Genomic DNA, 11,716 nt, shown 5'->3' on the forward strand with positions numbered 1-11,716 from the left:
AATCCAGGAATGTGCATTTTCAAATAATTCGTGAAAATACTATTTCCATTTTTTCTGCTTATATACACATTTGCAAATATTTGTTGTCGCATTAAGGAATAAATAAAATAAAAGGGATTCAGGTGCAAACAAAACAAAATTATAACAATAATTCATGGGCATTTATGCATGTACATTACATTTACAATTATCTTTACTTTTTTTCTTTTTCATTATTATTCATAATTTTATCTCTTATAACATTTTCATATATACGTGTATATATATATATATTATGCTCTCACAACTTTTTCAACAGTTATCACACCTATAAATTAGTTTTTTGTTCCTCAGGGAATGATATGTATGCAACGCGCCCCCCCCCCCCCTTAGTTCTTTGAGAAACTTTTTCTAAAAGAAATCTCGAGATCGGGGGCGTCTGTTATTGGATTTCCCACATTTTTCGTTTTGCTTTTCATAGCAATTTAATAAATAAGGTGCGTTAGTGCAGTTATATGTTGCAGGTGTTACGTTTTCAGTGTATATTGCAACTGGCTTAAATATTATTTTATTTGGACGTTTATCGTGCAGGTCCACTCCCAATGCTCTTCCCTCCCCATTTCCTATATAATTTCCATTTCTCTTTTAAACTATTTATCTTTCTCTCGTATATATATTTTTAAATATATTCATTAATTCGCGTTAACATTAATTACTTTCATTTTTCGGCAATTTCTTTAGCAGCTATCGTTTTATGCGAATAAAATGATTTTAAAATGGAACTAACGAACTTCCATCGAGCTTTCTCTCCCGCCTATTCGATGTTTCATTTCGTCTCTCCTTCCCTTTGCCTCTATAGGAATTGGATCTTATAATGCGCGTTAAACTTGCGGCCTCAGTTGGAAAAGCACGTCTACGATCGTCTCGTCCGCCAACGTTGACGTGTCCCCGACGTTCTTGTCGCCTACTGCTATTTTTCTTAATATTCTTCGCATTATTTTTCCTGAACGTGTTTTCGGCAAACCTGGAGCGTGCTGGACTATGTCCGGTTGAGCGAATGGCCCGATTTTTTCTCGCACTGGACAAACAAAAAATGATTTTTATTCCTGACGATGCACAATTATTCGGGGAAAAAATTTGTTTTGCTTATACCGACCTTTTATCTTCAACTCGTCCTGCAATTTCTTGTCGAAAATTTTTCCCTCGTTCGGTGTTACGAAACAATAGAGACATTGACCCTTGACCGGATGAGGCTTGCTGACGACAGCGGCCTCCGCGACCGACGAATGCTCCGCCAAAACACTCTCCACTTCCGCTGTTGACATCAGATGCCCCGATACGTTTAACATGTCGTCAATCCTTCCGGTCACCCAGAGATATCCGTCAGCGTCGCGCCTCGCTCCTATTTCATGGAAGCACAATTCATTCGTATAAAAACTGTTGCGCTTGCTTGGTTTTACGAAAAATATGAGGATTCCAAATTTTGAGCGTTCGAGTTTTCGAGTTCGAATGCTTCGCAAAGTTCGGAGTGGGGCAGCGAGTAGGGAAACGTGGAAATAAAAATTGACTATTTTTCAACAATTTTGGTGGCGAGAACATGAAAAATTTGAGCTGCAACGAATCTTTCGGTTCTTTCGATTCTCGCTTTTTTTTCTTTGATCGAACGTCTCGTGTCTGTCATCGACGTAAGAAACTGACGTTAAAATTTCCAGTCTTCCGTGGATTATTGGTTTTTCTTATTCTTTTTACGGAACAGTACAAAATCAATCGTGATGCCGATACAGAGAGTGAAAGCCCGTCAGATTTTCGATTCTCGAGGCGAACCAACTCTCGAAGTCGATCTCATAACCGACATTGGATTGCTAAGGTCCTCGATCCCATCGGTACAAACGCCCAATCCTAATGAGGCTGTCGAAATGAGAGACGGCAACGAGGCAGTTTTCAATGGGAAGTCTGTATTCAAAGCTGTCGAAATAGTCAACAACGTGATCGGACCTGCTCTGATTAAGAGCCGCTTGGACGTCTGTCAGCAACAAGAAATTGATGCACTCATGACTAGACTCGATGGGACTGAGAACAAAGCTAAATTGGGCGCTAATTCCATCTTGGCGATTTCAATCGCCTGCTGTAAAGCGGGTATTTTGAAAAACTTTACTTTTTTTCTGGTTATTGAATTTGAAGAAATATTGAAAAGAAAAAATTAAGCAAAGAATCGATGAAGGTAAAGAAACTTTTGTTGGGCGTCCCTCAAAACGATTAAAATTTCGAGCATTTCGCTCATCATGTTCGACCGAATGATCGAAATCATCGACGAATTTCAATTTCTCGTAATCGTAGGCCACGTGTTGATTTTTGAATTTACTTTTTGCAGGAGCCGTAAAAAAAGGGCTTCCGCTTTACAAATACATCGCCGAATTGGCCAACAATAGCGAATTCTCGATTCCAGTACCGGCATTCAATGTCATCAGCGGTGGAAGAGCTGCTGGAAATATGTTGCCTTGCCAAGAATTTATGATTTTGCCAACCGGTAGGTAGAGGAGGAAAAAATGTTTTCTTCTCAAATCTCCGAATGAATATTTCGAAGGTGCTGAAAGTTTCGCGGACGCAATGAAAATGGGAACGGAAGTGTACAGAGCACTTGAAAAATTGATAGCCGAAAGCCAAGAAGCAAAAACCCCGCTCCCAGTGGGCGACGAAGGCGCTTTCAGTCCCGAATTCGAAGAAGACCGCGAAGCTCTGAGTATGATTAACGACGCCATTAAAAATGCCGGATATGACGGACGAGTGAAAATCGCGATCGACATGGCAGCGAGCGCGTTTTGCAAAGACGGTAAATAAAATTCAAGCTTGCATAAATGGAAAAGTAACGAAATTTTAGCAAAAAATATGAAATGAAAATAAATTCCTGGATCTTTTGAATCTCGAAAAGGATTGTACGACCTCGCCTTCAAGAGTGACGATTCGGACCCGGACGATTTTCTCGAAGCGGAAGCTCTACGGGATCAGTATTTAGAATTGTTGGCAGAATTCCCGACAATCGTGTCGATCGAGGATCCTTTTGACCAAGAAGACTGGGAAGGTTGGCCAATGCTGGCCGATCAGCCGATCCAAATCGTGACGGACGATTTGACAGCGATGAACGCAGAGAGAATAGACGAAGCGACGGAGAAACGTTTAGCCAATTGTTTGCTTTTGAGAATGTCTCAAATCGGAACTATTACGGAAACGATAAATTGCCACAAAATGGCACGGATCAATGGATGGGGGAGCGTCGTCAGTGCTGGTTACGGCGAAACCGAAGATAATTTCGTTGCCGATCTCGCGGTTGGTCTCGCGACTGGACAGATAAAAGCTGGCGCACCTTGCAGAACCGATCGAATAGCCAAGTACAATCAAATATTAAGGATCGAGGAGGAACTTGGTAAAGATGCCAAGTACGCTGGCAACAATTTTCGAAATCCCTTCGCCAAATGAACAATCAATCGAGAAAATGTTGTTCCATCCAAGCTCGTCGTGTTCATTTGGAGTTTCAACTCACCATCTCCAGTGCAATAAAAACCATGAAATCTGTCGAAATAAGTATTCTGGAAACGTTCATGGTTGTTGTACAAAGTCCTCATCATTCCTGGCCAAGGTCGTCGAAAAACGAGATAACCTTCGCCTTCGCCCTCGATCACGCGTCCGTCCTCGTCCAATAATTCCGGTTGCACTCCAAAGAACGGAAACGACTGAGAAAACAAGAAAATTATCGTTTGTCCACTCATTTCCCCGCCACCATTATTCCATTCCAACAATTAACAAACCGCTGATCCAGGCTTCATTGGCGTCGCTCCTGGAAGTGGGGTAATAACGTGGCCACCGGTTTCCGTTTGCCAAAACGTATCGACTATGCTGCACTTTTCGTGACCTACCAAATTGTAGAACCATAACCAGGCCTCGGAATTTATTGGTTCGCCGACTGAGCCTAGAACCTAGACAACGATCGTTGCTTATTTTTCCATTATAAAATCAATCGTTTCAACACGAATTCTTCAATTATTTATTCTCACTACTAATTTGCACGTCGCAAGCAACGTGACTCGATGCTTTCTCATTAAACTAAACTAATATTTGAAGAATTCGCTCATATTTCGACAGAATTTAAAGAAAATTGAAAAAACAATGACGAAATCCATAAAAAAAACGAGTCACGACGACGAACCGACCTTGAGCGTACTGAGATTGTGTTTCTTGACCAAATCATCGCCGAATTTCATGAGCGATCGAATCGCCGTAGGAGCTGTATAGAATTGGGAGACCTTGTACTTGTCAATAACCGACCAGTATCTGTCGTTGGTAGGATAAAACGGCGTGCCTTCGAACTGAAAACATCGGTATTAAACGAATGATTGAATCGTTGAAAAAATAGAAAACTGAAGAGCGAGGGGGAATTGGAGCGAGCGGTCAGTACTCACGATAACGGATGTAGCCGCGTTTGCCAAAGGCCCATAAACGACGTAAGTGTGTCCCGTGATCCATCCAATATCAGCAGTGCACCAATACACGTCACCGGGCCGATAATCAAAAACGTATTTGAAGGTCGTTGCTGCGTATATCAAGTAGCCGGCCGTCGTGTGAAGAACACCTTTGGGTTTTCCGGTTGACCCACTTTTCAAGACAAAAATATTCATTATTTTCAAAATATTTTAATTTACGCATGAGGAAAACGAAATTTTTGAAATTTAAAGGCCAATTTGGGGAACAAATGCTTTCAGAAACTTTACGAACATCTGATGACGTCCGCTTGAAGAATTCTAGTTTACAGACAAAAAAGACAGCAAAATATCAAGATTTTTCAACTTGCACCATCGTTTCTTCATTTTTATTGTATTTCTTGTTAGTCAATTGTAATAGTTCACTTTTCTCGTCTAATCCTTCTCTGAATCACAAACTTTCACCTTTGAGGAGGTTTTGTAACGGTTGAAACCGTTAACAACGGTAATGGTCTCGAAAATTTTATGAATCTGATGATATGTGGAACACGAGGTTTGACTGAACAGCGATCATCGCACAATTTCCAATTCACGAAAAGAAAAGAATCGAAATGTGGAGAATTTTGGGCTCGGAGTGTAATTTTCCAGCCTTCCGTACCACTAGAAAAGGTTTTACAATTTTTGCTTGTTTTTTTAAACTGAAATTTGCTTTGCCGAACGTTGTTAAACGAATTTCAATTGACGAGTGAGAAGCGCGACGAAAAGATGGACTCTCCACATGATTTTTTCGACCTTTTGTTCGTGAAATGCAACAAAGAGCTTGAGAGAAATAGCTTTTCCGAGGAACCTTGTGTATAGAATGAAAAGAGGATCTTCCGCGTCCATCCAGACTGGATAACAGCTCGCCTCTGCATCTTCCATCTCTTCGTGCCACCACACGTCTCGGTCTTCGTCCCAGGAATTTCTAACTTCGTTATTGTCGCCGTTGCTCGTGCCGTTCGCCTTTCCCTTGGCTTAAAAAATGTCGAGGTTCATCACCGATTGGAACGACACTTTTCTATCGACTGCGATAGACCTTCCTCATTTATTCTCACCAGTTTCCTTTCCCTGGGGATTGTTGAGTCGACGCAAATGCGAAACGACGACACAGCTCTCGATCTGATGGCCTTGAGAAGCCACTTTGTTCATCGCATCGTCGCAAATTGCTTTCAGGTTTAGAAGCTTCTCCCCGCGCCACACCCCGTCCGCCGTTATCAGGACTTTTGATTTCGAATCCAACATCCTTTCGGCCAGGGAATCCGAGGAGTATCCTGCGAACTGTCAAACTTCCATTATTTATTTTCCTCCGCTGTAAAATAGAAAATCAATCGTCGATGAATCTTGGAAACTCGTCACAGAAAACTGCGATTTTTTTGTCTTTCGGACATTCGTCGTATGGCGAAATCGAACGAAATGATCTCCCCCGTCGTTGTTCAACTCACCACAACGCTGTGGACAGCACCGATCCTCGTGCAGGCGAGCATCGCGATCGGCAGTTCGAGTATCATCGGCATGTAAATCGCGACTCGGTCCCCCTTCGCCACACCCTTCGATTTTAGAACGTTCGCGAATCTGCATACTTCCTCGAGGAGCTTTCTGTACGTCAGTCTCGAATAGTCGTCCGGGTCGTTGCCTTCCCTGCAAAGAATAACATTTTTTTAAATAAATTTCTAAAATCATCGTTTTTTCAACCGGTCGTCTTAATTTCTCACGCTCGTATGAAAATTTTGACGTTCAGCGAAACCCGAGCAATTAATGAATTCTCGAAAATTTTTAGTTTCATGAATCGATGATGTTTCCACGTCGGAACAAATCGTACAAACGGTGCGGAACTTCGAACTCTGTAGACACCGACGTCCAGTGTCAAAAGTCAAGTTTCACAGCGTTTAATTTTCATAACGATTGTCATCGTATATCGAAGCGTTACCGACAATGTATCTGCCCAAGGCAAATCGAACTTTTGAGACACTGTAAAGCGACCAACGAAAGAAGAATTTTTGCAAAAGTTTATGACGAAATTTTTCGAGACTGATCGATGAATAAGTTCGAAACTATTCGAGTTTATTCTTTCCTCACGAAGACGTAGGAATTTTGGTCAAAAAAATACAAAAATTTGAATTTTTTTATTTTCAAAAAACTCACACTAGACCCTTATTTTTCGATGTTTTTTCTGTTCTCGCTCTCTTTCTGCGAGCTTTGAAAACGACAAACGCGTGGACCTGCTGTCGGGAAAGGATTTTAACGCCAATTAGAAAAGCACATTTTTGTCAAAAACGGTCGAAAGTCGTTTACGATTTTTGCGAGGGACGAATGTTCGTTAAATGCTTTGGAATCGTTATGTCGACAATGAAAATGTCAGTTGAAAGTCTATTTTTATTTAGAGTTGAGAAAAGGTCACCTTCCGAATCATTTTTCGGGGAATCAACACGCTTCATCTAAATAATTCCGCAACGCGTACGACTTTCGAGCGGAGGGGGAAAAATGGTGCACTGTGATCACTCGCGCGTTCTGACCTCTCGCGATTCACTTTTCGACGCATCTGCCCAGGCAAAAACGGTTTTCGATCTGATAAACAAGCCGACACATGTCAGAAAGAGCGTCGGTGTCAGAAGTTACGAAATAACAGGAAAAATTAAGTGATAAAGAAACTACGTGACTTTCCAACGGTTCTATAGTCGTTCGAGAACTTTGGTCAAAACTTGAATTGTATTTGCAATTAATTTGACACATTCGCACGCTGAAATTTGTTCGAGGAAACAATTGAACAATAAAATTCGTCACGCAATCCCCTCGGATACGTTTTGCTGGCCAACACGCCGCCAATCCCCCGTATCTGTCTCATTCCCTGAGGCTAATTAGCTTACGAGATTAATCGCGATGATAACGCCTCGTTCTGCACGAATACCTTTTCTTTTTCCCTCGACGCATCGAAGCGCGTGTCCCTCGACGTATGATTTTACGACGCTACAATCACTCGCGACTTCCGCCTCGATCTTTTTATTGGATGATTAACTTCGAGAGACTCGTACAAACGAAGCTAGCGATATTGAAAATGAACGATGAAAAAACGAAAAGTACATTTTTCCGTCGAAAAATAAAGTTCCGATTGACTTTTCGTCCACCTTCGAAATCATAATTGAATTTTCGGAAAATGTATCATCACATTTTGGGACAGCATTTTGGTTTGCAGATTAAATTTTCGTAGTGAGTGGAAAAATGTAATTTTTCGAACTTCGAACAAAGCTTTGTGACTTCTGTAAGTTTGGATATTGAGGAAACAAAAGGAGGCCACGGGGAAACGTTTTTTCGTGTCAATTCAAAATGGTGGTCAACGTGCGCCACAAACGACGATTTATCGATCGATGAGTCGGCAAAAGTGGTGATGTTTTTTTCGGCAGTTTAAAATTTATTGAAGAAATAAAATAACGCGTTAATGTCTTTTCATCGGAATCACGGAGTGTAACATTTCGCTTTCGTGGAATAGGCAGCCTTTTCGAGGATACAAATGACAGCAAAAGCGAAGAGAATGGAAGGGGTGAAAAACGGCCAATCCGTGTTCGACCAGTTCGACGGTGTCTCGAGATCGCGCGCCCGTCAACGCTACTCTCACTCAGCTCGCCTTGTGTACGTTTTTTTCTCCTGCTTATTCCTCCACGATCACAAAGTTTGTACACGAAAGAAATAGCAGCATAGGAATGGTACGCGGACGGTGCGACCTCGACCGTTGGGAGAATAAAACGAAAAGTAAGTGTTTGTGCAAATAATGCAAGCGATTGTGAACTTTCGAGGCGCGTTAATCAGCCCGTTTTTTCATTTATATTTGGTAAACTAGACGATTGTGCAATTCACACCAGAATTCGTCTATTGTTCGATCGTAATAGCGAATGCAAATATTTTTTGCAGCCGCGCGTGCTAATTTATTGTTCTGACGTTTTTAACTGGCCAGAAGTCAGAGTCCAAGAAACACACACGCATTGTTCTCCCCTCATCGCCGAATCGTCTTGTTTTCACTCTTTTTTCTTCAGATTCGTGGATTTTTATTGTCATTTCGAATGATTAACCCTAGAACCTTGTGCGATCTACTTTTTATTTTTTCGATGTAAACCCGACACTCTAAATAATTACCAGGGTTCTTCAGCATAAATTATTTTTTCACGTATGTCATAGTGAGGTTAGATTACAAAAACGACTTTCTGCGACTTTTCATAACGGAGATAACCACGTAGAAAATTCCATTGCACAAATATTTCACGAGTCTTTCGAAATCGTAATTTCTCGTATCGAAACTTTGTTCATTGTTTTTCTCTTACCAGTAAAATGCTATTTTATCGCCATGTCCACACTTGACATTTTTGTCGAGAAGATTGAAGCTCAAATTCGTTGAGGCACCTTCCATCCATTTGATGAATACGTCACCCTCGTTGAGATCGAAATTGTATGAGAAGAACTTGTCCTCCGACGTTTGCGTTTCCCAGTAAAATTGTTTCGCTATTTCGGCCCAAAATTGTTCGGGTTTTTTCAACGACCTGGAAGAGTGATAAAAATACGCACGAGTTGAATTATTAATATGAAAATTCTCACATTAAACGACAGAAGGAATTCCACGAGATTATTTACTTTTCTACCGGTCAAATCGTCGTTTCCGTCAGGAGCAAAAAGCTCGCGAGGAATAGTCAGTAAACTGATCTTTTTTTTCGTAAATATGACATTTTATTTGCACAACAAATTTCACTTTTCAACGAACGTTTCGACTTCGCGTCCGAGGTATTCGACAGAAAAACTGTTGTCCATGGATGCGCGATCGATGCGTGACTATGAGCATTTCCCGAACCAGGAAGTGGCTTCGAAGGACGCCAGTACATGGATGGGTGACAGCTGCGGCGTTGATCACCGAGCGAAAAATGGTTTTCGTGAATTTCCGATGGTGCTATCCAACGAGCTTGGTAACGATTATTTTTTCGAAACTTTATCTCGTTGTCGAATTTTCGTCATGGAAAGTGATGCATAATTTAACTTAAACGTCACTCGCAAGAGAGGCTTTGCGATGGGTTCACTTTCCAATCGCGGTTCGGGTCTCGGGTTCAAACGTCCAAGTTCATCTTCATGAAAAACTACGAAATATTTTCTACACTTTTTCCGTCAAACAGAGCGTATTCCAGCTTCTTTCGAATGATCGAACGAGGAAAAAGATAAATGAAATTCATTATGCAAATGTGTAATTAAATAATTCAATCTCGAGAATTCGATTTTTATGGACGAATCATTTGAGAATATCTCGTTGCCCCAACATCGCCATTTTTCATGAATCTTTCAACGCAGCTTTCAGGGAGTTCGCGCTTATCATTCAAGACCGCATAAGCGCAGTGGAGCGCACGTGTTAATAAAATGCGCACAGGTGCGCTGCTCCCCCCACTTTTCCTCACTCGCCTTATTCTCGGTTCGACATGGGGCTCTTTGGGGTCGGCACATTCTTTACCCGCTCGTAGCGCTTCCTTCCGCGGTCGAGCGTGCTCTTGAATAAAATCTTGACAAAAAATGCATGTATATACTCGAGCGTTCGTGATAGAATTCGTGAATTCGTTGAAAAAACGTGACGAAAATATGAGAATGGTTTCGTTGTTGCTGAAATATGAGGATGACGAAAATCAAAGCGCAAGGTGGGAAGCAGGATCACAGCGAAATGCTTCTCGCGTACGGTCCGAAGCAGCACCGATCGATAGTACGATTCTATTTTCGTTACTTCGCGAGTATGAATGACAAGTACCGCGAAATTAGAGCTAGGTAAATGCATACCGAGTGTACAATGCTCTTACGAGTCAATACAAGAAGTAAATAAAACCTTCGATATCAATAAAAGTGAGTAATAAAACGATAGAAAAAAATAATCATTCGAATGCAAACGATGAGATAACGAATGTAGGCAAACGAGTTTGCTCACTGATCGCTTCGATGATTTCACAAAATATCAACGATGATAATTCTAACGAGGTCTCTTTTAATCATTTGCTATTTATTGAATTTATTGGTAAAAAGGAAAAAGGACTTTTTTTTTCGAATATCAAACACGAGCGATGGGACTGGCGAGTGAGAGTTCCAATTTTCTGTCATTTTTGTTTTTTTTTCGTAAGTATATTTCAGGAACAACAACGGATTTGATTTGTGTCTTTAGATCGTTGCAAAAATGTTGACAGTTTTGCTAAGACAAAAGAAATTGAGAAAATTGTGTTCCAAGATATCCAGTGAACATTTTGCAGAACTTTTTGTCACTTTAATATGGCTGTAGAGAATTAATGGAAATAAATCAACCATGAAGATTCATCCGAGATGGAGAAAAAACAGCTGGAACACCTTAAAGACTTTTTCGGATTTCTCACCTTTCATGCATTTGCTTGTACTTTTCCATACTTCCGCAATGCGATGTCCTCGCGAATTCTGCATCGGGGCGGTATATCCTGTCGGCCATCTTTTTACACCCTTGTAAAAGTTCACTCGATTTTATAGATAGACACTTTTTCGACACTCACTCGAAATAATTTACAACCAGGGCTACTTAATTCTCCCCTTGTATTCCGTTAGCAAAACACGTGTGATTTGCTAGAGAGGGTTCGATTCTACAGGGACAGGACCTATCACGTATCGTGTGCCTGCGATACACGAATTGGGGGTGCGCGACCCAACGCGTTTTCACACGTTACGTTCCGTATATATATAACACAGATAACCGATCTCAGATGACATTAGAGATTAGACTCGTATGTAAAGGAATTATTAATGAGTCAGGAGAGAAATTTATTTCGAAAAGTGTGCAGAAATAATGTTGCCAAGAGATAAATTCATCGAATTTATTCTTTGTCATTCGTTAGATGAGAATGTTTAAAATAAACACTTCTCGAAAATTGATGGACGAATTTAGAGAAAAATGATGCAATTTCAGAGGAGAAACGTTTATATTTGCGGCATTCGGCGTGTAAAATAAAATTTTTATCGATAAAATGAAATTTCTAAATAATATTGGTACACATTGGTTGGAACGACTAAATTTCGAATCGAATTTCCGACACTCGTTACGAGGTTTTCGAACGTTTGCCGCAGGGTAAAGTGAAAAGATGAAAACGCGTGACAGGGGAGGAGTGGGAGAAGTCGAACGATTTGGAGTGGGAGGCGCGCGAATGATCTCCAGGACTTCGAGCTCACCGGGTACCGGCGGGCGAAGCGCGACTGAAAAA

The 11,716-nt window shown here is 41.1% G+C and overlaps 2 protein-coding genes across 4 annotated transcripts; one reads left to right on the forward strand and one right to left on the reverse strand.

The window, feature by feature from the left end:
• Positions 1-139: 139 nt before the first annotated feature.
• Positions 140-11,712, reverse strand: AcCoAS (acetyl coenzyme A synthase). Of its 3 annotated transcripts, none has more exons than XM_043430594.1 (11): positions 10,865-11,712; positions 8,801-9,016; positions 5,933-6,128; positions 5,546-5,768; positions 5,299-5,464; positions 4,434-4,626; positions 4,185-4,340; positions 3,783-3,950; positions 3,518-3,707; positions 1,136-1,381; positions 140-1,057 (listed from the first exon to the last, which is right to left on the reverse strand). In XM_043430594.1, the coding sequence occupies exons 1-11, from the start codon at positions 10,951-10,953 to the stop codon at positions 861-863; spliced, it is 2,040 nt and encodes a 679-aa protein (XP_043286529.1). In that variant the 5' UTR covers positions 10,954-11,712; the 3' UTR covers positions 140-860. The 3 variants fall into 3 exon arrangements, with proteins under 3 accessions (XP_043286529.1, XP_043286532.1, XP_043286530.1); XM_043430597.1 differs by lacking the exons at positions 8,801-9,016; positions 10,865-11,712 and adding exons at positions 6,633-6,709; positions 6,889-6,915; XM_043430595.1 differs by lacking the exons at positions 8,801-9,016; positions 10,865-11,712 and adding exons at positions 6,633-6,712; positions 6,889-6,915.
• Positions 1,603-3,558, forward strand: LOC122417253 (enolase-like). The gene is made up of 4 exons (XM_043430629.1): positions 1,603-2,115; positions 2,351-2,506; positions 2,564-2,809; positions 2,909-3,558. Exons 1-4 carry the CDS (start codon positions 1,752-1,754, stop codon positions 3,451-3,453), a joined length of 1,311 nt encoding a protein of 436 aa, XP_043286564.1. The 5' UTR covers positions 1,603-1,751; the 3' UTR covers positions 3,454-3,558.
• Positions 11,713-11,716: the final 4 nt, after the last annotated feature.

The sequence above is a fragment of the Venturia canescens genome, chromosome 10 (genome assembly GCF_019457755.1).
Source record: "Venturia canescens isolate UGA chromosome 10, ASM1945775v1, whole genome shotgun sequence".
NCBI classification, from domain to species: Eukaryota; Metazoa; Arthropoda; class Insecta; order Hymenoptera; family Ichneumonidae; genus Venturia; species Venturia canescens.